General features: G+C 45.4%; 1 protein-coding gene and 1 non-coding gene across 4 annotated transcripts in view; one reads left to right on the top strand and one right to left on the bottom strand.

Moving 5' to 3' along the window:
* Nucleotides 1–262: 262 nt before the first annotated feature.
* Nucleotides 263–336, top strand: Trnan-guu (transfer RNA asparagine (anticodon GUU)). Its single transcript has one exon. It is a non-coding gene; the product is annotated as a tRNA-Asn (tRNA).
* Nucleotides 337–9,373: 9,037 nt separating this feature from the next.
* Uspl1 (ubiquitin specific peptidase like 1) overlaps nucleotides 9,374–23,123 on the bottom strand; it is a 31,397-nt gene continuing 17,647 nt past the window's right edge. For 2 of the 3 annotated variants that reach the window (XM_050161931.1, XM_050161932.1), the window contains 3 exons: nucleotides 20,385–20,510; nucleotides 14,569–14,726; nucleotides 9,374–11,399 (listed from right to left, as the gene is read on the bottom strand). In XM_050161931.1, coding sequence (XP_050017888.1) covers nucleotides 9,610–11,399; nucleotides 14,569–14,726; nucleotides 20,385–20,510 — 2,074 coding nt within the window. In that variant the 3' untranslated portion in view covers nucleotides 9,374–9,609. The remainder of the gene's footprint in view (nucleotides 11,400–14,568; nucleotides 14,727–20,384; nucleotides 20,511–23,123) is intronic. The other variant, XM_050161933.1, reaches the window with a different exon arrangement.

Here is a 23,123-nt window from a genome sequence, read left to right as displayed (position 1 = left end):
CTCAAAAGGCAGGAGCGATCACGACCGCGAACAAGGGCAGAGCTCTAAACTTTGGAGCCTCCCGTGGAGGCTGGGAGTCTGCCTGGCCCAGCGCCGCCCGGCTCTCGGGAGGATTTGAGCGGCGGCTCCGCCTCTCCCCGCCCTCGCGCAGCCTCAGCCCGCAGGGCTCTGCAGGCTCCGACGCCTCCCGGGAGTCCGGGGCGCCGACTCCCAGGCCGGCCGCGGAAATGTGTACACAGCTTACGGCCGTCAGAGCAGCTGGGTCTCTGTGGCGCAATCGGTTAGCGCGTTCGGCTGTTAACCGAAAGGTTGGTGGTTCGAGCCCACCCAGGGACGGCAGTGCTTCTTTTACCCAAAACATTTTAGAAATGTTCTCACCGTTCTAGGATAAATGGCAGCTGCCTAAGGCTCTCGCTGCTACAGTCCTGTCTCCCCACCCTTTTTCAACAGGGTACGCAAGTGCCTTACTGGAGTTGGTCCACATCTGCTCACAAACCAGCTCACAAACACAGACCTCCCAGGAATAGTGAACATATAACACCGCTCGTGTGGCTCAGAAAAAGAAAAGAAAAACCCCTCGAAACCGGATAGCAAATGCGGTCTGCTCTGTACAGTAGCTAGCTACTACTGTACCCCCAAACGGAGGAGCAGGAGGCGGCTGTGTGTGTGTGGCTTCAGTCTGGGAGGGCATGCCATACCATGCCACATTTAGCTTTTGAACGATGGGTTTGGCTCAAGGAAAACACGTTACATTCAACCTTAGGCTGCTGGCAAATTTTCACCTCAAACTTAACTTTAACAGAAATTATACGGGTTTGTGTTTAAAAGTTTTAAAAGACAGCCAAACATGCCTTTAATCCCAGCACTCAAGAGGCAGAGGCAGGCAGATCTCTGTGAGTTCGAGGCCAGCCTGGTCTACAAGAGCTAGTTCCAGGACAGGTCTAAAGCTACAGAGAAACCCTGTATAAAAAAAAAAAAAAAAAAAAAAAAGACAGCCAACCAGGTACAGTGACAATCCCAGCACTTGGGCAGCAGCACGCAGGTAGATCTCTAGGGGTTTGAGACCAGCTTGGTCTACAGAACGAGTTCCAGGACAGCCAGGGCTAATACAGAGTCCTCATCTCAAAATAATTTTAAGAAGTTCTACATGGGACATTTTCACAGTTAGTGTCGCAGAGGACATTTTATGGTTTTTCACTGAAGACTTTCCATAAAGACAAGAAATCAGCTACTATGCTAGCAAACTTTTCTTCCAAGACTGAGGTAGTAAAGCAAGGGCTTTGTGTCTGGATTCGACATCTTCACCAATAGAGTTAAAAGAGCAAGAGTCTAGTACAGCGGTTCTCAACCTGTGGGTCGCAGCTCCTTTAGGGGTTGTATTTCAGCTATTTAACAATCCATAACAGTAGCAGAATTATAGTTATGAAGTAGCAACGAAATAATTTTGTGGTGGTGGGGCACCACCACATGAAGAACTGTATTAAAGGGCTGTGGCATTAGGAGGGTTAAGGACTGCTGCTCTAGAAGGGACAGTTAGTTACCTGAGTCCCCGAGGTGTCTCTTAGCAGGTGTTTCCACCAAATACCTGTTGACTTAAAAGTCCTCAAGGAGCCAGGCACTGGTGGCGCACGCCTTTGATCCTAGCACCCAGGAGGCAGAGACAGGCGGGTCTCTCTGAGTTGCAGGACAGCCAGGGCTACACCTGTCTTTGTAAAAATCCGAAAGGAGATTGGGTTGCTAGGTAAAGTAGCAGGCAACTTCCTAAAATAGTCTTAGGTTGAAGTCTTCCTGAAGTACTCGAAATACAAAAAGTGAAGATTCCACACCACCCACAGTATCTGCCTTATAGTAGAGGCAACAGAGTGAAAGCGAGTTGGTCGAGTGATCAGGTCTACACTAGAAATCCTTTTTTGTTTGTTTGTTTGGTTGGTTGGCTTATTGAGACAGGGTTTCTCTGCGGATCCTGGCTGTCCTGGAACTTGCTCTGTAGACCAGGCTGACCTCGAATTCACAGAGATCTGCCTGCCTCTGCCTCGAGAGTCACCACCACCCAGTGTACACTGTAAATCTTATCTAGCGAACATCAGTGATTACTAGTTTTCAGTGGGTTGAGAAAGTCTGGCTTCCACGGTGGCTCACGCCTTTAACGCCAGCACTCCGGAGGGGGTTATATACACCGGGTATGGGCTCTTTCCAGCAGGGTTCTGCTGCCTCTCGGCCCCCAGGATCCTTTCCCTGATGTGTTCTCCCCACTTTGACTCCATTGCCTCCGTTTAACAGCTGAGCCATCTCTTTCTATGAAGAGCAATGCCACCCTGAAACCAGCAAGCTGCTTGTGGCTAGCCCTGGACTATGAATTCACCGAGGGTACACATCAAAAGCTTCATTCCCATCATCATCCATGGGACGCAGGCCTGTCACATGGCACACGGTCGGTACGGAAGGAATCCTGCTTTCTGTTTGGGTGATGGAGAGAGAGAAAACTGTACGCGATTGGTGGTGAGCATGAGGCCCACAGGAGAATACTTCCGGGCTGCTGAAGGACGCAGTCGACTGGCTGGAGCTGTGTCTTCCTGACGTATGTGAAACAAGTCTCCAAGATCACATAGGGGGAGCATTTAAGAAGGGAAGACTCCAGGCAAGCGAGCAGGTGGGGGATGAATACAAGCCCTTTTCTCAGCTTGTAGGACAGGCCCTGGAGACCCCGCACGAGGCTGCACTTTACTGAGTGAAGTCAGGGCCTAACTGCCAGAGGTTCCTGAGGTCAAACTGAGGTCACGGGGCTAGCCTGGCAATAATGCCAAGAAACAAGAGGTCAGGGAATGGCTGAGATGCAATGATATGCCGAGGGTGAGGCGGCTCAGGACTCAAGGACTTTTTTAAAAAAATGGATGCGATTCTAGGAAGATTGGGTAAGTAGGCCTGACATAGGAATGAATGAAGGGCCAAGGTAGGGCCTGCATTACAGTGTTCGTAGGTGGAGGCAGACATTCGTGGGAGACATTCAGAATTTGGAGCAGAGTGCAGCTGGAGGGGAGGAATGTTCATTTGTCTGAGACTGCATTTCAAGATGTTGTTCTGATTGCCCTCATACCCCAGACTGTAGCGGTCTCCCCAAGTCTGGTTTTTCTCATACCCCGGATTTCAGCGGTCTCCCCAAGTCTGGTTTTTCTCATACCCAGGACTGCAGTGGTCTCCCCAACTCTGATTGCCCTCATATCCCGGACTTCAGTGGTCTCCCCAAGTCTGATTGCCCTTATACCCAGGACTGCAGCGGTCTCCCCAAGTCTGGTTGCTCTCATACCCCTGACTGCAGCGGTCTCCCCAAGTCTGGTTGCTCTCATACCTAGGACTGCAGCGGTCTCCCCAAGTCTCAGAGAAAGCTAGACACATGGAAGATTGTCAAGTTGTCCGTTCTCAGTTACTTCAGCTGTGTCTGATTCTCCACTATGGAGTTCTCTTTTATCCCAGCACTCGAAAGGCAGCGGCAGGTGATCTCTGAGGTCGACCACAGTGAGTTCCAGGACAGCCAGAGCTACAGGGAAACCACGACTCGGAAACAAACAAAAACTTAGGCTAAATTTTGAACTCACTCTGTAACTGATGATCTTGATCCTCCTGCCTCTACTTCCTGAGTCAGCACTGAGGTTACAACTGTGCACCACAAAACTTCATCCAAAAAGTCCTGTTTTGTTGTTGTTGTTGTTGTTTTTTCGAGACTGGGTTTCTCTGTGTAACAGCCCTAGCTATCCTGGAACCAGTTCTGTAGACCAGGATAGCCTCACAGAGATCCACCTGTCTCTGCCTCCTGAGTGCTGGGATTAAAGGTATGCACCAGGGGCTGGAGAGATGGCTCAGAGGTTAAGAGTGTTGACTGTTCTTCCAAAGGTCCTGAGTTCAATTCCCAGTACCCACATGATGGCTCACAACCATCTGTAATCTGGCGTCCTCTTCTGGCCTGCAGGCCTACATGTAGGCAGAAAACTGTATATGTGATAAACAAATAAAATCTATAAAAAAAATAAAAGGTATGCGCCACCACCACCCAGCGTCTTTTCTTTTTTAAATTTTATTTTATGTGCATTGATGTGAAGGTGAGATCCCCTGGAAATGGAGTTAGTTATGAGGTGTTATGTGGGAGCTGAGAATTGAACCCGGGTCCTCTGGAGAAGCAGACAGTGCTCTTAACCACTGAGCCATCCCTCCAGACCTCCTTCTTTTTAAAAGACATTTTAAACACAAGAGTTGAGAGGAAGAGAGACATTTGGAAAGAAAGTAAGACATACTGAAGCATGGGCGTGGTCTTCTCAAAATCTCACTTCATTCCTCGTTCTTCTGGTGCCTCCCGTTCCCAGGATCGCATGCTTGCTAGGCAGCCATCTACCAATGGAGCTACCCTCCCCAGTCCTGCTCCCTTTTCAAGTTAATTTTCCTCTTAAATTTAAGTTAAATTTATTTATGAAAGTCAAGTTTCCTGAAAGACTACCATAGGGTTTTGTGGAGCCCTGAGAAAATCCCAGGAAGCTATGGGCTTTTCCTCAAACACATTGTGATGGAATTTTGTTCTGATGTTCAAGGGACCTACAGGCTTCTGAAACATACTTGACCTCCAAAGCTTGAGGCTTGGCTTTCACTGAATTTGTATTCGGAGTTCTTACAAAGGCCATAAGCATGTCAAGCCCCCACAGCCTCAGCTTCGCTCAAGAGGAGTCTCATGGGAGGCTGGATCCTTGACCACAGGGCGGAAGACGATGTCAGATGAGTCGGGGAAGGAGTCAGGGAAGCACGTTTACGACCGATTAAGACTTGGGCTGGGCTGTTACATCACTCAGACGATGTATTTATACCAATGTCTCATGAGTAAGATTAAAAAATTAAAAATATACATATGAGCTACTTTGCTGACTGTTCTTCACGAATCACCTCTGTAAATGAGACTATGAAGTGGTTTTGTAGGGTGTATTAGACAACTCAGGGCTGGGAGATCAGACAGGAGAACGAACCCAAGACTGTAATCATTCCAGCCCCAGGCAAGCCCTGGTCAGTGTGGTCTTTACCACCCCGAAATAGCTGGGAAAATAGTGTGGGTTTTATCAGTAGCGTCGCAGTTTCTGAACTCTCAGCAGGAAGGTCAGCTAGGTCGTGGGGAAGGGGCATCTTCCTCCCAGGGGGACTTAGTGTCCCTGTCTTACACTTAGGTATGGAAAATAACTAATATGAAGGTTTTTACGGCAACACAAAAATCTGAATAGAAGCCGGGCAGTGGTGGCGCACGCCTTTAATCCCAGCACTCAGGAGGCAGAGGCAGGTGGATCTCTGTGAGTTCGAGGCCAGCCTGGTCTACAAGAGCTAGTTCCAGGACAGGAACCAAAAGCTACGGAGAAACCCTGTCTCGAAAAATCCAAAAAAAAAAAAAAAAAAAAAAAATCATCTGAATAGAATAAGCAGCCAGTTTGACCTATTTTTTTTAACTGTTCATAAAAGATTTGAGACAGAAACAGCTGACTCGAGGGTTTAACACAATGTGTCCTTGTTACGCTATGGAGTGACTGGATCGGAAGGGCTTTAACAGTGACCCTTTCAGAGTGACTTCCCTGGAGATTTACATCAGCCAGCGCTGATTTGCATTCCTTGCTCTCTGGCTTCCTTCAGTGACACTGGAATTGTGCCAGTTTTCACTGTTTGGGGTGGGTGTGAGGAGGGGGTCTCTGCAAACCCCACAGCCGGGAGAGGGCTGATCCAGGAGAGTCAAGGAGACTCGGTCCAACATGACTTGGTAGCCAGGGTTGGTCTGACGCTGGGGAGTTTACATTTTAAGGCTCATTTAAGCACAGCACAATCTGGAAAAAATTTCCTAATGATAATGAACTCTATTCCTTGTGCTCAACAAAGCTGAAGACAGGACTGCAGGTACACGTGACCATCTTCCAAAAAGATACGTCTACCAGTTACGGAAGCAGGCTAAGGCAAACAATGCCCATGAGGGTCTGGGCAGGTACAGTGCTGTAGATAAACAGGCTGCAGACAAGGGTCTGGGGGACTGGTGTCGGGGGGCTATAGACAGTGCTCCACCTCTACCCCAGCCTTCTGGTCCAGGTCATACATATTTCCCTTTGAGGAGATGAGTTTAACGTTCCTGGCTTTCCTAGAGCTTATCTGTTAGCACAAGGACCTCCAGACCCCCTAAAGGTGGAGAGATAGGTGTGTACGTGAGCGTAATACCCAGGGAGGCCTGAAGAGGATGCTGGGTCCCTCGAAGCTGGAGTTACAGGTAACTGTGTGCATATACCCAAAAATGACTGATAAACAGCAACTTAAAGGCATATTGGTTTGGCTCCCTGTGGGAGGGCACACAGCCCAACATGGCAGGCAGGCATATACACAGAGGCTTGAGGCAGTGGTCACTTGGCATCTGGTTAGGAAGAAGAGTGGGCCAGAAACGCTGCCAGGCTCTAAAAGTCCAAGACCCAGGGCAGTGAGCCACTTCCTACATCATGGCTCTACCTCCTGAAGTCACACACCCTTCCCAGATGCTCTCAGCTAGGGACCAAGTGCTGGAAAACATGAGCCGAGAAGGGCAACCCTAAGAATCAATACTTGCAAGGCTCCCACGGTCATGGGCTACAGACACACATTCCCTGCCGAGGTCAGACATCAGCACCTTCTGTGCCCATTTCAGCTTCACACTGAAACCAAGTGTTTCTTTTTCTTTTTCTTTTTCTTTTTTTTTTTTTTTTAATCATAGCATCATTAGTGCTTTGTCCCCACACACAGTGCTGAGTGCCATATAGTGTTGCCAACACTGGCCAGTATGATGTGCCTTATATAAAAAAAACTGGTGTCCCAGAAGTTTTGTTAAGGCCTGAGTTACAGTACCACTGGCCACTGAGTCCAATGTTAACACAGAATCAATATTAAGAATGGATAAGGTGCCTAGTGATGCTTGCCTTTAATCCCAGCACTTGGGAGGCTGAGGCAGAGGCAGAGGCAGGCAGGTCTCTGTGAGTTCGAGGTCAGCCTGGTCTACAGTTAGTTCCAGGACAGCCTGCAAAGCTACAGAGAAACCTTGTCTCAAAAAAAAAAAAAAAAAAAAAAAAAAAAAAAAAAAAAAAAAAAAAAAAAAGGCTTGAATTTTCTCTAAAAGCACTGATAAAGTACTTTTTAACGAGCTGACAGATTGTGACAATCCCAGCTACGATCTCTGAGTATATCTATCCTTTCTCTCATTTTACTACCTCAGGTCAGGCTCACTCACATACAAGTGCTCAGGACTTAGCAGTAAAAGCTATGAATAGGAAGGAACAAGCAAGAGCTGAGCAAGCAGCCCTATACAGAAATTCAACTGGCACTGTGATGGAGAAGGGTCATCTGTCTATCTGTTGCTTTCATTGGTTAATTAATAAAGAAACTTCTTGGCCTTTGACAGGACAGAAAATTAGGTAGGCGGAGTAGACAGAACAGAATGCTGAGAGAAAGCAAGCCAAGTCAGGCAGTCGCCAAGATTCTCCCACTCCAGACAGACGCAGGTTAAGATCCTCCCTGGTAAGCCACACCTCATGGGGCTACACAGATTATTAGAAATGGGTTAGATCAATATGTAAGAGCTAGCCAATAAGAGGCTGGAACTAATGGGCCAGGCAGTGTTTAAAAGAATAGTTTCCGTGTAACTATTTTGGGCAAAGCTAGCCTTAATTTGGCTTGTTTTTTTTTTTAAAATATTTATTATGTATACAATATTATGTCTTTGTGTATGTCTACTAGCCAGAAAAGGGCACCAGACCTCATTACAGATGGTTGTGAGCCACCACGTGGTTGCAGGGAATTGAACTCAGGACCTTTGGAAGAACAGGCAATGCTCTTAACCACTGAGCCATCTCTCCAGCCCCAATTTGGCTTGTTTTGATTTGGCTTGATTGGGAATTTTGCGTCGGCAGGGAGCTTATATTAAGAAATATTCCTAACAGGTGTGAGTGCGCGCACATACACACACACACAGAGGTTAGGTAGCTAGCACAGTCAGAACCAGCAAGTAGCAAGTTCAGTGAAAGAGACCTTGCCTCAGTGAAGGTGGACAGTGATAGAGCAAGACTCAAAAGTCAACTTTGGGGACACACACACACACACACCAATGTTACCCACAGGTGTACCCTGCCCTAACACTAACAAAATACATAGAACACTTTCCTTAGAATACACATTGTTTATATAATCATGGAAAATGTTTTACCACCGTCTGCCAATCATCCAAAAACTCAAGTCTAATGGCAATCACTAGAGATGCCCCTTTTAAAAAAAAAAAAAGTTTTTCGAGACAGGGTTTCTCTGTGTAACAGGCCTAGCTGTCCTGGAACTAGCTCTTGTAGACTAGGCTGGCCTCAAACTCAGAGACCTGCCTACCTCTGCCTCCGAGTGCTTACAGGTGTGAGCTGTTCTTCTTCTTCTTCTTTTTTTTTTTTTTTTTTTTTTTGAGACAGAGTATCTTGGGCTATCCTGAACTCACTCTGTAGATCAGGCTGGCCTCGAATGCTGAGATCCTCCTGCCTCTGCCTCCCAGGTGCTGGGATTAAAGGCGTGTGCCACCACCACCCAACTATAGCTGCTTCTGAACAACCAACTCTATCTGGAACCTGAGACCAACTAGTCCAATACTTCTAACTCAATCCATTTAACTTACCAGCCATGTTCTGCTTAAAAGTAAACTGTTTCTCACTCACGGGTGTTAAATGAACCAACACCTTACATACAACAGAACTGGCCTTGGAAGCACTTCTGCTCTCCGCATAGCAGCAGGATGAGCGGGTGCCCAGGAGGTGCAGAGACTGCACTGGGATGACAGACTGCATTTATGACGACACAGACCTTAAGCACATCGTCACAGACTATTTCCCGTAACCCATCATACTGACCCCCTACCATCGCTCCGAGTTCTAATGATGGGCCTTCCTGTTATCTTTTGCGAGAACAGAGAGGGGTGGCAATGAAGGGCTCAGGACCCACCAGAAGCAGAAACAACTGTCAAGGCACTCACACTCTGCATTCAACAACTTGTTTGTGTAAACTAGGACTTTCCTGAACCAAACGTCGTTTTCAAAGGGTATTTTATTTCTGTGTGTACATGTTTGTGTGGATACATGTGCATGGTTTAGAGGTCAGAGGTCAATGGCAGGTGTCCTCCTCAGTCCATTCCACCTCATTCCTTGCGATGGGGCTTCCACTGCAACTGGAGCGCACCAATTTGGCTCAACTGGCTGCCCAGCAAGCTCCTGGGATCCTCAGACCTGCAACTCCAGGTGAGCACTGCCACATCTGGCTTTTTACAGTGGTTCTGGGAACTGACCCAAGGGTGTCATGCCTCCAGACCCCAACATCAATCTTAAAATCTTGAAATTTAATGTAGTCACTCTATGATCACAAAACTGATATAAAAAAGGCTGAGGACTTTAATTTGCAGTAGGTGTCATGCTTCACAAGCAGAACCAAAGGGAGACCCCAGTAGCTTACAGCCTTCCCCTTGGCTAGAACACAAGGTCATGCATTTCAGCCAGCACTACCCACAAGTCACATCATCTTGCAGCAGTGGTCAGTGTTAAAGTAAAATGTTAACAACACTCAGCAATTCTCAAACAGATATTCATCAAAATGAGGTATATCTAATGTGTCATTTGTTAAAGAATTCAATGTTGAAGCAGGAAAAAATTCATCAAAAATATCAGTCTTCATGGGGCTTCCCAAGTTCAAGGTTCTTATAGAGGTACTGTCTGTGAGTGAACACTGCTCGACTTCAGACTGGTTTTTCTTGGGGCTGCAGTAATTATGGTCCTGACTCAGAGATGTGTTCTGGGGAACAACACTAAACTCATTAGGTGCTGGTGTGCTGTCCCCCATCTCCAAGTACCTCAACTCAGGCTCCACACTTGCTGAGGGCTCTGACAGGGCTGCAGGCGAAAGCAATTCTGCTAAAATCTCTTCATGACTCTGGCTGTTATAAGAGGTACCTCCAGGAGCAGGGGTGCACCTGGATTTGCTGTCTGCAAGGTCAATTTGACGCTGTAGCTCACTTAACAGATCTTCTATGGACTCACTGTCATTTGGAGACCCACAATGGGACACAGAATCTGACTGGTCACTTACAGATGTCCCACGGTTCGGGGAAGACATGAGAGCAGCTAGTTTCTTCTTCTTTGCCTTTAACTTTTTAAGAAGTTTGAGCCGAAGCTTATGAACCCCATCTTCAGTGGCATCTCCAGGGACTGCTGGGGAGGCAGCACTTTTATTGTCATGGGAACTGTGGCCGAGGAGAGCCGCATGTGAGCTTTCCTGCCCCTTCAACAGGGCCGCCGAGGCCTTCCCATCAGCATGAGGCAGATCAGTAGTGCTGCCTGAAGGTGGAGAGCTGCTGCCTGGGGATAGCTTGTCCACACGCTGAGAAACCTTCCTGGACATCCTGTTAGCCTTCCGGTTTTTATTTTTCGTCTTAAAGCCATCAAAATGGCTGGCTCCTTTAACAGAGGGCTGCAGGTCAGTCACCGCTCTGTTCTGAGCCAACACACAGGGTGGCATAAATGCACCACCCCTGTTCAACAGCCCTTTCACCCAGCTTCCCACAAAAGCTTTCTTCTGATCATCTTTCCGAGGCTGATTCTGTGGGGAACTGGTTGTTACCATTTTAGAAGACGCTGTGGTTTCTCTTTTTCTTAAATTTGTCTGAGATTTACCAGGTTGTGTGGGTTTTAGCCTCTCAGTTGTAAGTCGCAGCAACTGTATCTGAGTGTCCTCAGCTACCATGGACTTCACTTCCTGAACAGGAGGAACAGGAACAGGGGCGTCAGGCACAGGTTTAGGAACTACAGTGTCTCCTGCCTGTGACAGTACTGCCTGTGGGTCTGTTCTCACCCCTGCTGAGACAACTAGTTTTTCTTCACATGGGTTAGACGATAAGGAGGTCGTCAGTGAGTCCTGGGGTTGCACAGCAAGTGCTCTGAAGAGCTCTGCACTTTCTGCCACAGGTTTGTCTTCCAACAGGCAATCTTTGGAGTCCATCTGAGAAGCAGAGGTTGTTTCAACCGAGCCCTCTGTTCCTGAAAGTACACTACTGCCTTGAGTTACGGCTTGTACTTCTGGCAGAGTCTGAGGAGTGACTGGCATATGTGTGGGGTGGGCGGCTGAGGGTTCTGAGGTGGCAGGCCCACCCACAGAATACAGTGCTGGTGAAGCTGGCTGCTCCTCACCTGACGCAGGCTGCGCACATGGCTTTGTACACGGAAAGCAGGTGGCTTCTTCAGTTGGTACCTGCAACTTTCTTTCCCAAACAACAATATGGATCTCTGATGCTGGCACTTTACATGTCACGTGCCTTTTAGCCCATGGGCCCTTTAAGTCATCACACTCCAGCCAGCTTCCTGGGAAGTAAGAAACAAAGTCACAGGTGAGACCTTGCCGACACCATTCTCCCTTCCCGCTGCTCTCTCTGCACCCACAGAAGGAGCACAGTGAAGCAGTCTTCTCCTTGGCTCCACTGTGTTAGCTTTCACTGGATCACAGAAGGTACAGGCTATGGAATGCAGAAATCTGAAAATGCAGGGAGATCTGCTGGATAGTTCACATCCTTTATTAAATACACACTAAATCGCAATGGAAACACTTTAACTTCAGAACTGCCTAATATACTCAACATCAGAAACAAGTAAGTTGTTCCATGTATATGGCAAAGGACACATTTAAGGATTGAAAAGGCTACAGTGCAAACACAGCAGCACCACAGGGAATGGGCTCAGGGGCCATCAATGGCAGCCTGGTTACTGCAGTCACAATTTCAGGGTGTGGGAGGTGTGGTAAGGGAGAGAACATATGAAGCAGACTAAGACACAGAACAGGAGTAATGAAACTAGTTTATTCCTTAAAAAAAAAAAAAGCAACACCTTAGAAAGATAGCTATTAAAAAAAAAAAAAAAAAGGAAAGGAAATACTGAATGCTGGCAAGGCTATTGAAAAACTGGGTCCCTGTGTGTTGCTGGGGGGCTGCTCTATCACCGTGCACCCGCAAAAGAGCACCTTGAAGCACAGCCTTATAAAGGGCGCAGGAAGAATCTAGTCATTAGGGAAGACACTCTGAGCACACACCCAGAGAGGCGACACCAGCGCTCCCAATCAGATGAATGGGGTCATTTACTCAGCTTTGGTAAAGGAAGGAACCTTGGCACACTGTGACACTGATAAACCCAGAAAATGTGCTAAATGAAATAAGCCAGACACAAAAGGGCAAATCTTCTGGTTCTACCCGCATGAGGTGCCAGAGCTGTCACATTCAGAGACACAAGGGAGAACAGTGGCTCCAACAGCCAGGGAAGATGGGATCGGGAGCTGGCGTCTGGTGAACACAGCTTGTTTTAGTGAGGAGAGAGCTGCAGACCGGGATGCTGGTGATGGATTTACAGGACTGTAAATGAAGCCAACGCCAGTCAACTTTATAAGCTTAAAATATTGAAGTGGAGAACTTTAGATTATGTCCGTTTTGCTAAAATAAAAAAATTAAGCAAACAGAAGCCATGGCTGAAATGGAAAGAAAACGGATGAAGGACAGTGGGGCAGGAGGTGTTAAAGGAGACTGAGCCATTCATGTTTATTTGCATTTTAGTTTTGCCACATGATAATTTGAGAAAAGCTAACAACTTTAAGTCCGGATGAATAATAGCTTTTCAGTAATTAACACGGGTTTTGACAAAGCAAACACACAGAGGTGATGAATTGAGAAAGCACTGAGCCAAATATCTTGTGCACTCTGACACACCTTCTGTCCATGGATTACAGTGGTGACGTCACTTTAGACATGGTGGTTGAGGCAGTGGAGATGTCACTACCCACAGCACTCTCTTACAGTACAGCAGTATGCTCAGAGACATTTTCAGAACAGCACACACAGAAAACACAAGGCCCCTAAAGCTGAAAGGTCCAGTTAAGAACTGACTTTGAAGAGTCAGATGTGGTGGCACACGCCTTTAATCCCAACACTTGAGGGGCAGAGGCAGTTGGATCCCTGTGAGCTTAAGGCCAGCCTGGTCTACATACTGAGCTCGCAGACAGCTAGGGCTGTTACACAGAAAAACCCTGTCTTGAAAAACAAAAAATAAATAAATAAATAAATAAATATAAAAAAAGAACTATTTTGAGAAAGAAGAAACAGGGAGGTTAAGAAAGAAGAAAGTCCTTTGTGCCGCTGAGCTTCAGACTCATTCAGATGCTTATGTATTGGCTAATTTCTAAGGTGTCTCATTAGTGACTAAGAACAAATTAGAAGTCTAAAGCCCAAAAGATTTAAATCCCTTAAAGAGAAAAAATAAAACAAGTTTTAAATACTACCAGCGAAGTGGACCATGACCAGCAGAGCTGGAGAGAGAGGTGAGTGTGAGGTTATGGGTAGGGAGAAACACAGTTAAAGCAAACCGTCACAAAGAAACTCGCTCTTCTGCAGAATTAGCATAGTGTGGGCACACATGGATGCATACGTCTAAGGAGACACCATCACCAAATGCCAACAATGCTGGGGACAACAGCAACTTTTCTTCACTGCTTGTATAAAATACAAGACTACAAACTTGGCCTCTTTAGAAGATAGCATAATAGTTTCTCACAAAACAGAACTGCCAATTTTTGCCAGCAACCAAACTCCTTAGTATTTATAAAAATGGATTGCAAAATTACATCTGCCCAAACATGGAAACCATCATGAAGGTTCTTTGTTTTGTGTGTGCGTTTAGGAGGGTACAGAGCAGAAGACAGCCTCGGTGGCATTCCTTAAGCACTGTCCACAAGAAGGGTCTCTCATCTGCTAAGCTGCTAGGCTGGCTGGTCAGCAAGCTGCAGGGTCTGCCTCTCCAGCTGTGGGACTGCAAGTGTGCACCCCATGCCCAGCATTTTGTATGTGGGTTTTGGGGCTAAAACTTGGGCATTCCCGTGGCACTTGCCAACTGAGCCATATTCCTAGCCCTCAAGGTATCTCTTAGGTGGTGAATGTACCTAAGCTTTATCATTTAGATACAGTGGGATCTCACTTGAGAAACGCAGTGTTAAGCACTGAAAAACAGTGGAAGAACACTACATTCACATTACTAAGCAAAAGCGGTGCGCCTGCAAAGGCTGCCGGGTGTCTAACTGAACCGTTTACTAGCTCAGAGAGAGCTCGACGACTGCAGTACTTGAGATGAAGGGGATGGCCCTGAGGGACGGTGGTGTTTGGAGGGTGAAGAAACTCTGTATGGTGCTACAATGGTGGATACACGTTGGCACAGCCACACACTTCCTGATGCACACAGACTGAATGCACCAGTGTGGATCACGAGCCTTTGGGTAACAGTGTACTATTACAGGTATGTTCCATTTCTGGCACGGGAGGGCACAGAGTTACAAAGGATACTCTAAAACACATTTTTAAGAGGAAGAGGAAGGGCAGAGAACTTTTAATAAAGAACACAGAAAAAAAAGAAATTTAGGTGAAGTCTGTCTTTATAACAAAACAAAACCCATGAGGCTCTATTTCCCACACTCAGTAACATAAACCCTTTCAACACTTACCATCAGCATCTAAAATCCATGTTATAAAATGGTTATTTGCTTGGTACTGTATTACAGAGGTGACTTGGTAAAGACTGCCTTCAAAATGAAACGCATAGTGCTGCAGATCCTTCCGAGGTAAGCCTTCCACAAAATGCAGCATGATTATGGGCGATGCTCTGTGGAAGAGAGGCACAAGTCAAACCAATTTCATGGCACGTGTCTGCCATTCATAAGACCATCCAGTCACAGACAAGGCTAGCTGCGCTACCTTTGCTCCAGCACCTCCAGATGTGTGCCTTAACTAGAAAGGTAGAAGAGGCTCTAAGAAGCATGTGACACTAAGCCCTTGGGAACGACACCACCAGCAGCTGGGAGTCACCATAAAGCAAGACTGACAAAGACCCTGAAACAACACTTGCTCTACCCACAACTCAAAGCTCAGAGCACTACGCAGCAGAGCTCTGGAAGCAAAAGCCAAGCTCCTTTAGGGTTTTCTCTGGTATCAGGTGCCCAAATCAATCACTTCTATTAAGTAGAAAAAGTAGTAAATGAAAACCTTATGCCTAAGATACTCAGACACTGAGTTGGCCAATTTCTCCCTCATCTCAGGAAGTAAGAAGAGCCATTAAATTCAAATTTGCACCTAAGAAAAACTTAATTTGTACTTAAGTAGAAGAAAATGAAATACACTAGATTTATTATAAACTACGGGATGCTCATAATTTCAAAAACACATTTAACTATTTCAGAAACGAGCCTACAGATGGGCCGCAAGTAACTCAATGTAATAAAACTCTTGGGGTTTAAGAAATGGTGAACACCCCTAAGAGTTAATCCTAAAATTTAAACAGATGTCAAATTTACTTAGCTTATCAAACTTTATTCAGCTGGAAATGAACTTGAATCAGTGTCCAAACTGTAAGATCATTCAGACTGACAGGGAGAGACATGTAAATCACTCCGTCAATTATCTTGTTGGACAGTAGGTCCTTGGAACTGAAAAGCTTGGAAGTCCTGTAAACCGCCTATATCACCACCTTCTTTGTCCTTTTTTTCCCCCCTTTCTTCTTTTTGGTTTGGTTTTCAAGACAAGGTTTCTTTGCATTGCCCTGGCTTTGCTGAAACTCTGCGGACCAGGCTGGCCTCGAACACACAGATACACCTGCTTCTGCTTCCTGAGTGCTGGGATTAAAGAGGTGTGCCACCACTGCCCAGCTGGTCCTGGTTTTAAAAATCGGACTTAATTTACCAATTCCAAGGCATCACTGACCATAGAATGTGCCCATAAGATATACACGCTGTCAACTGGGAAATGAAGTGTGCCTTCCAGTGACGCAACAGTGAGGCAGAGGTTCTCACAGTTGGACAGGCAAGCCGTAGATTTGGACTCTCTGCTATTAATAAAATCTTTGAGTAGTAAAGTTTTGTATTTAGTTCCTTGGGCCTCACACATGTGACACCTACCACTACAAGTACCTTCTGAGGCTACCTAAAACCTCATGAGTCTATACTAAAAAATCTGTGAGTCTGCACATGAACATTTTAGGACATGCACACACACACATACACGAAGGAGAGTAAATTGCACAATACATGTAAGAGCACCTGCCAGATTGCATGCTTTTTACAGTCTAATGCTTCTAAAGTAGTAGCTGGTAATGAGTCAAAGTGAAGAACCAAGATGAGCCCCACCTGCAGCTTGAACTGCAGCAACACTCACATTCTAGTTGAATGCAAGCAGATGTCCCAGAAGCTGCTCTGAAACCATGACAGGACAGAAATGTCATTACCCAGAAAGGGGGAGAAGAGAATGACCAAGAGGTTGACCATACAGCTCATTCTCTGGGGACTAACAGAGAGGGCATGCTGAACAACCTCACAGTTCTTTACAGGGTTCCTTCCTTTCAGCCTCACAAGCAAGCGAACCCTCAGAATGTCCTCCTCACTACCGGGCCTCCTGGGGCGGAATGGGCTGCAACTCTGGTTCTTGCTATATCTGGGGAGTACTCAAAGACACGTCCTAACCCCTCCCCCAACCCCCCACCCACCCCACAATCACAATGGCCTCCGCTGCCATTGGCACAAGTTTCAAACGGTGGCATGAGTGTCCTCCACTCCTTGCTCTTTCTGGGTTTCTAGACTCTAGTATCTCCTACAACTCCACACCTCAGCTTGTCCAACCCAGCATCTCAGGAACTAAGCCCTGTTTTGTTTCCAGGCTTCTTCCTATCCATGACCCTATGCAGGAGTGTCAGCCATGGAGGATGCTCAGATCTGAGGAGAGCCAGTTTAGGCTTTACCGCAACCATGGGAAACAGACCTGGAACTAGGGTCAACAAAGACTCAGAGCTAAGAGTGCTTGGCACCTGGGTGTACCTCTCTTAAAAGGATGAACCTAAGGAAAAGCAAAGAATATGACTCCCCTGGCCACCTCAAGACAGGACTACCAATCTTTACCCACCAGGAACAGCCACATCTTATACTAAGAATTAAGATCACAAAGTCAATTTCTATCAAAACTTCTCTAATAACTCAAATCTTAGACAAGGCAAATTTAATAATTCCATATCTGTAATGCAGTAACATCAGTTTCAGGCAAAAAGAAAGGTATATAAAGCCTATTTTTAAGTCATTGTCCACTTTGTATCATTTCCAATCTTACAGACAATCAGAAAAGCCTGAGTCAAATCAGATGTAATTCAAAGAACACAATCATGAGCTACAATAAAGAAATGCATCTTCAGAAAGTTCAACTGCCCCACAAAGGGGTACAACTGTCCTCTGGAGATAGTTGAGGAGTTGAAAGCATTTTCTATTAGGCAATAAAGAATCTTAGGCCATGGATGGTTATGTTAGCAGTCCCAGAATTCTGGAGGCAGGGTGAGTGGAGCCAGCCTGAGTTACATACACAATTCCAGGTCAGTCTAAGCTACAAAGCAAAACCCTGTCTAGTCAGCTCAGATGGCATCAAGGCCCTATACCCTGTCTCCAAAACAAAAACAAAAACAAAAAGCAACTACCAGCAAGGGCTTGATAAGATGGTACTCACCTATTATCTCAGCACTCAAGAGTTTGGGGCCAAGAAGATTCTAAGTCCCAAGACTAGCATAGACTACACAATGAAACTATGTTGAAACACAACCAAAAACAGACAATAGGAAAGCAAAACAATCAAATAAGAATAATAAAAGCTGGTAAAACAGAAGTTAAACTATAATCATCTATTCAAACAGCAGGCTGGCTGGACCATGTATGTCCAAGAGTGTACAATCTCCTGAGATTGTGCCAAGAGCTACAGGCTCATTTCAGTAATTTAGGAAGTCAAGTCTGAGCCCAGACAACCAGTGCCCACACCATCATACTCAGAGTATAATTCCTCAACAACTCACTTACAGAGAGGTAGTGGAGTTGGACCCTGCAGTCATGATTTACTACTGGATTTTCCTCAAAGGGTATGTATTAGACGTGGGTGATCTGAGATCAGGTGCTGGGGTGTGTGTGTGGTGGAGGGGGGCTTACACTGTGGATCTTAGAATGATATATGGCCAAATTATGGTCTCATGATGAATTATTTAGGGTCTCATGACAGATGGATCTATCTGTCTACCCACCTACCTATCTATGCTGGCTGGTCTGGAACTCACTCTGTAGACCAAACTAGTCTTGAACTCACGAGCTCCACCTGCCTCTAACTCCCAGGTGCTGGGGTAAAAGACGTGAGCCACCACATCCAGCTAATGAATTTTCACTTATAGTATTCGTAAAATCCGTGTTAAATTTGCTTCTAAGTGTACTAAATACCAGCAAGTCAAGTTGTACTAATTTCAGAGCAAAACAGCCTTATACAAATATCTTGTCATTTAAAATTAAAGTATAATTTTAGATAAATTTAATTTACCTTTGAAGAAAATAGGAAATGTCCAAATTATAAATTTGGCTTACTAACTGGTCCACTGAAATTTAAAATTTAAAACAATTTTAAAATTAAACATGACTGTATCTAATGGAAACATTTGCTGATCAGAGAATGAATCTTTTATGTAAGTAAAAGCAACATATTTATATAATTAAAAAATATATGTCACAAGGCAATCAATTAGCAGATCAAACAACATAATACAAAGGAGTAAATCCTCAAGCCCCAAGCCAGAGAGAAAGATCATCAGCTGTGTTTATGAACACCAAGATGCTCAGGCAATCCCACGGCTGTGTAGGAAAACACCAGTCATGCACTGCTGCCTTTTATTGCTTGGTCCCCAGGCGGTCAGGCCAGACTACTGACTTCAGGGTAAGGCAGCTTGCTCCTTCTCACTCAGCCTCACTCAGACACTACTGAGTGTCAGGAAGCAAGGGACAAAACAAGCTAAGAGCCAACAAGGACAAAGATAGGAACAATCCTAAGGCCAATAATAAGCATTTAAAAGACAGACAGGGAGCCAGGCGGTGGTGGTGCACGCCTTTATCCCTAGCAGGTGGATCTCTGAGTTCAAGGCCCCTTGTCTACAGAGCAAGTTCCAGAACAGAGGACGTGGATGGGGGAGGGGGAATGACACGGGACAGGGGAAAGGAACATTATCTAGCAGAAAGGAGGAAATAGTGACATGAGTGCCACACAGCAGGTACAGTGATGAAGAGGCTACTGTCAACAGACTCACCAGAGAGGGAATGACACGGGCATATCAATGCAGTTCTACTCACAGAGGAAGGACACGAACACCTGAGCAAAGGTCGGGTCATAGCAGACGCATGAGCCCCAGTCCTACAGCTGTACAGCCAGAGAGCAGAACCAGCTGACTGTAGTTCTAGCACCTGCCAAGGGAGGCAGAGGGATGGCAACTCTGAGCTTACCCTAGGCCAATAGAAAAGACTAAAAACGAAGCAAAACAAAACAAAAAGAGCACAATTAAACAAAACTGACTGCGGGGGTGGGGGTGCAGACTGTGAACGTCTAAAGGGGAAGCCTATAAAAGGGGAGGGAAACAGGCAGGTGCCTGATTTCAATTTAAGGCTACAGTACTATTAAAGGAGAATCCAATAATTTAATGAGAATAACTCTTTAGAAATATTCTGAGGAGCTTCTGCAGATTTGAAGAATTTGGCATTGCAGATTTGACAGTAACAGAGGTTAGTTAATGTCAGTGGGTTGCTTCCTCCATAAGATTATAGCTCAACCCATTAGTGCAGTCAGCCTGAGCTGGAAGGCTCCAGAAAGCACACACCTGAATGGATGGGGTTGTTCACTGTAAAGAGCTGATGCCTAACACTTCCCTAGCCTCCACTGACCAGAAGCAGCAACCACACAGATCAAAGCCAATAGCTTGCAAATACAACAAAAACACTTGCTCAACAGCAGCAAAAAGCCTTTAAGATGATAAAGAATCAGCAGGATGACACCTAGGAGATGGGACTGGAGAGATGGCTCAGCAGTTAAGAGCAATGGCTGCTCTTGCAGAGGAACCGAATTTAATTCTTAGCACAGGAATACAGGGCAGCTCACACCTGTCTGTAACTCCAATTCCTGGGTTTCTCACACCCTCACACATACATATAGGCAAAACACCAATGCACATAAAATAAACACACACACACACACACACACTATGAGAGAGGGGCCAACCCCACTGCAACCCTACTGCAGTGTTTCATCTGGTACAGCTTGCCTACCAGTCAGTTCTTTAAATGATAAGCATTTGGCAGTTCGTATGTATGTGTGTTCACTCAAACTTCTAAAAGGTATGTTGTAGACACTATTTTCTCTCTCAACAAATGAAAAAAATGTAAACCCATCTTCATTGTATCCTAAAAATGTAAATTTTAAGTAAATTTAAACTCACCTTTCCAACACCATTTTTCTTATCTGTGATTTACTGTTGCAACTGTTACATGGACCAAAATGGGCGGCGTTGAGTGGATGCCACTCAGGAACAACATTTGTAAAGGTGACCAGACTCTTCAAACACCTACAAAAACAGGCAAAACTTGAACCCATTTGCTAAAATCATTTGTATTCCTTTAACAAATTCAACTACTTACTCGAGCTTTGATCTCAATCATGTATTAGTACCGTGGTACTCTCTCCTGCCAAGCTGGACTGTGGAGACTGCACACGGACTGGCTTTTCGGCTAGAAGCACAAACAACAGCCTTCCAGCACGAATGCCACTGACACTTTACTCCAGAGAATTATCTGTGAGGTCCCCACTGTGCACACTGGAGGTTGAGGGTCACTCCTGGTCTCTACTTATCACATTCCGGGACCAGTTTCCAGCTGCAGCAACTGTGTCTCTAGATACCGCCAGCTACCCAAAGCAGCAGCATCGAGGCTCTTGGTGAGCATCACTTCTAGAAGGTTGTTGAATTTACAGCTCAGCGTATGTAGTGCAAATTGGCTAACCATCACTGACAACAAAGAGGGTGGTATTTTCAAGTTACATACAACTTAACTTTCTTATCTGTTAGAAAAAAGAATTCCCTTGTAGAACACTTCTGCTTTTACACATGCTGTTCAAGTACTGAATTCACTTTAGTTTGAATACCCAAAAGCAAGAGTCAAGATGATCTTCAGTGGTGTACACTGAATCTTAGTTGCATCAACTCTAACAAAAATGTTTTAATTAAAACAAGTATATTGCCAAAGAAACACACAAGCTTTTCCCTTCTAAATAACAAATAATATTGGCATATGGTACCTGAGCAAAGAAAGCATTGGCAGTTAAAACTGATCAGTTTGCAGAAAAGCTAACCTTTTAAATGCAAAGCAACAGACAGGTTGTTCTGTGTGCCCAGACTGTACTCCACATGCCTCATTCTTTTTTTTTTATTTATAATTTTTTTTTATTTTATTTTTTTTTATTTTTTTTAATTTATTTATTTATTTATTAAAGATTTCTGTCTCTTCCCCACCGCCGCCTCCCCTTTCCCTCCCCCTCCCCCAACCAAGCCCCCCTCCCTCGTCAGCCCAAAAAGCAATCAGGGTTCTCTGCCCTGTGGGAAGTCCAAGGACCACCCATCTCCATCCAGGTCTAGTAAGGTGAGCATCCACGAAACTGCCTAGGCTCCCACGTAACCATTATGTCCAGTAGAATCAAAAACCCGTTGCCATTGTTCTTGAGGTCTCAGTAGTCCTCCTTGTCCTCTATGTTCAGCGAGACCAGTTTTGACCCAGGCTTTTTCAGACCCATGCCAGCTGGCCTTGGTGAGTTCCTGATAGAACATCCCCATTGTCTCAGTGTATATGGGTGCACCCCTCGCGGTCCTGAGTTCCTTGCTTGACACATGCCTCATTCTTTAAGATACTATTAAGACTCCTAGCTTTTAGATAGTAACAAGGATTTTGTCTCAATTAGTGCTCTTGTTCCACGTGAAGAGTGACATTTCTGAGCACCCAATACATGTACCATTAGGCACAGAACTTGGCACTCCCCTAGTGCTCCAGCCTTTGTAAGACGAGTGGCAGACAAAATGGGGTCTGACTCAAGACCACCAGGCGCTACAGACCAGGTTTTTATCCTCTCCAGAAAATAACTATGCAATCAAATAAAAGCCTTTACAACAGCACACAAATCAGAGGCACTAAAATGAAAGGATTAGTTGGGCAGTTTCTGTAGCAAGTAGAAGTGAGTATTTGTGACCTCGATGTACACTGATTAAATGCCACCGCATCTTGGCTTTGACTCCGCAATTGCTTTAACTTTTCAAAGTAAAGATTACTCTAAAGAAACTTTAACAATTACTTTTGTGTGCATGTGGTTTCTCTGTGTAACAGTCCTGGATGTAGATCAGGATGTCCTGGAATTCACAGAGATTTGCCTGCCTCTGCCTCCTGGGTGCTAGGATTAAAGAGGTTTGCCACCACTCCCGGATAACAACTACTTTTAAAGAAATAAAAACAAGGGACTGGAGAGATGGCTCAGTTAAGAGCACTGCTGCTCTTCCAGAGGACCTGGGTTCAATTCCCACATGGGCAGCTCACAACTTTCTCTAACTTCTGTTCCAGGGTATCCGATGCCCTCATACAGACATGCATGCAGGCAAAGCACCAATATACATAAAATAAAAATAAACAGTTAATTTAAGGAAAAACAAAACAAAACAAGAAAAGACATAAAAACAAGATACCAAAGTGGTTGGTGGCTTCCCTTGGAGCCCTCTCTGAGCTCAGTGCGAGCGCTGCTCAAGCCCACTTACCACCTTATGGATAAAGGTGCAGAGCTGACAAAAGATTGCACTAATTGCTGAGCCACTAGCCCTCTCTCGTGAGCTCATAACTACTTTCCTAAGCATCTAGTCAGCTGAACTGGCCACAACAGGAATCACTCCCAATGCCTAGGTGAGCTCCTGGCACACAGAACACACTAAATGAGAATCTGTCAAAGCGCTAGCCTGTGAATTCTAGAAAAGCTGTAATTAAGCTGATTTTAATCATCAGCTCTGTTTATATTATTAAAAACAGGTAGTGATTACAGAGTTTAGCATGGTGAGCACAGGAGCCACGGAGGCAAGAAACAACGCTAGAGGTCACCTGATCTGCTACTGACTAGTGAGTTCCTCAGTTACTATGAAGAGAAATCCAGA

Source organism: Alexandromys fortis, unplaced genomic scaffold (genome assembly GCF_014885135.2).
Source record: "Alexandromys fortis isolate MF-2015 unplaced genomic scaffold, M_Fortis_MF-2015_v1.1 scaffold_118, whole genome shotgun sequence".
Classification (NCBI taxonomy): Eukaryota; Metazoa; Chordata; class Mammalia; order Rodentia; family Cricetidae; genus Alexandromys; species Alexandromys fortis.
Note: the sequence above shows the minus strand (reverse complement) of the source record. Positions and strands in the feature narration are given on the sequence as shown.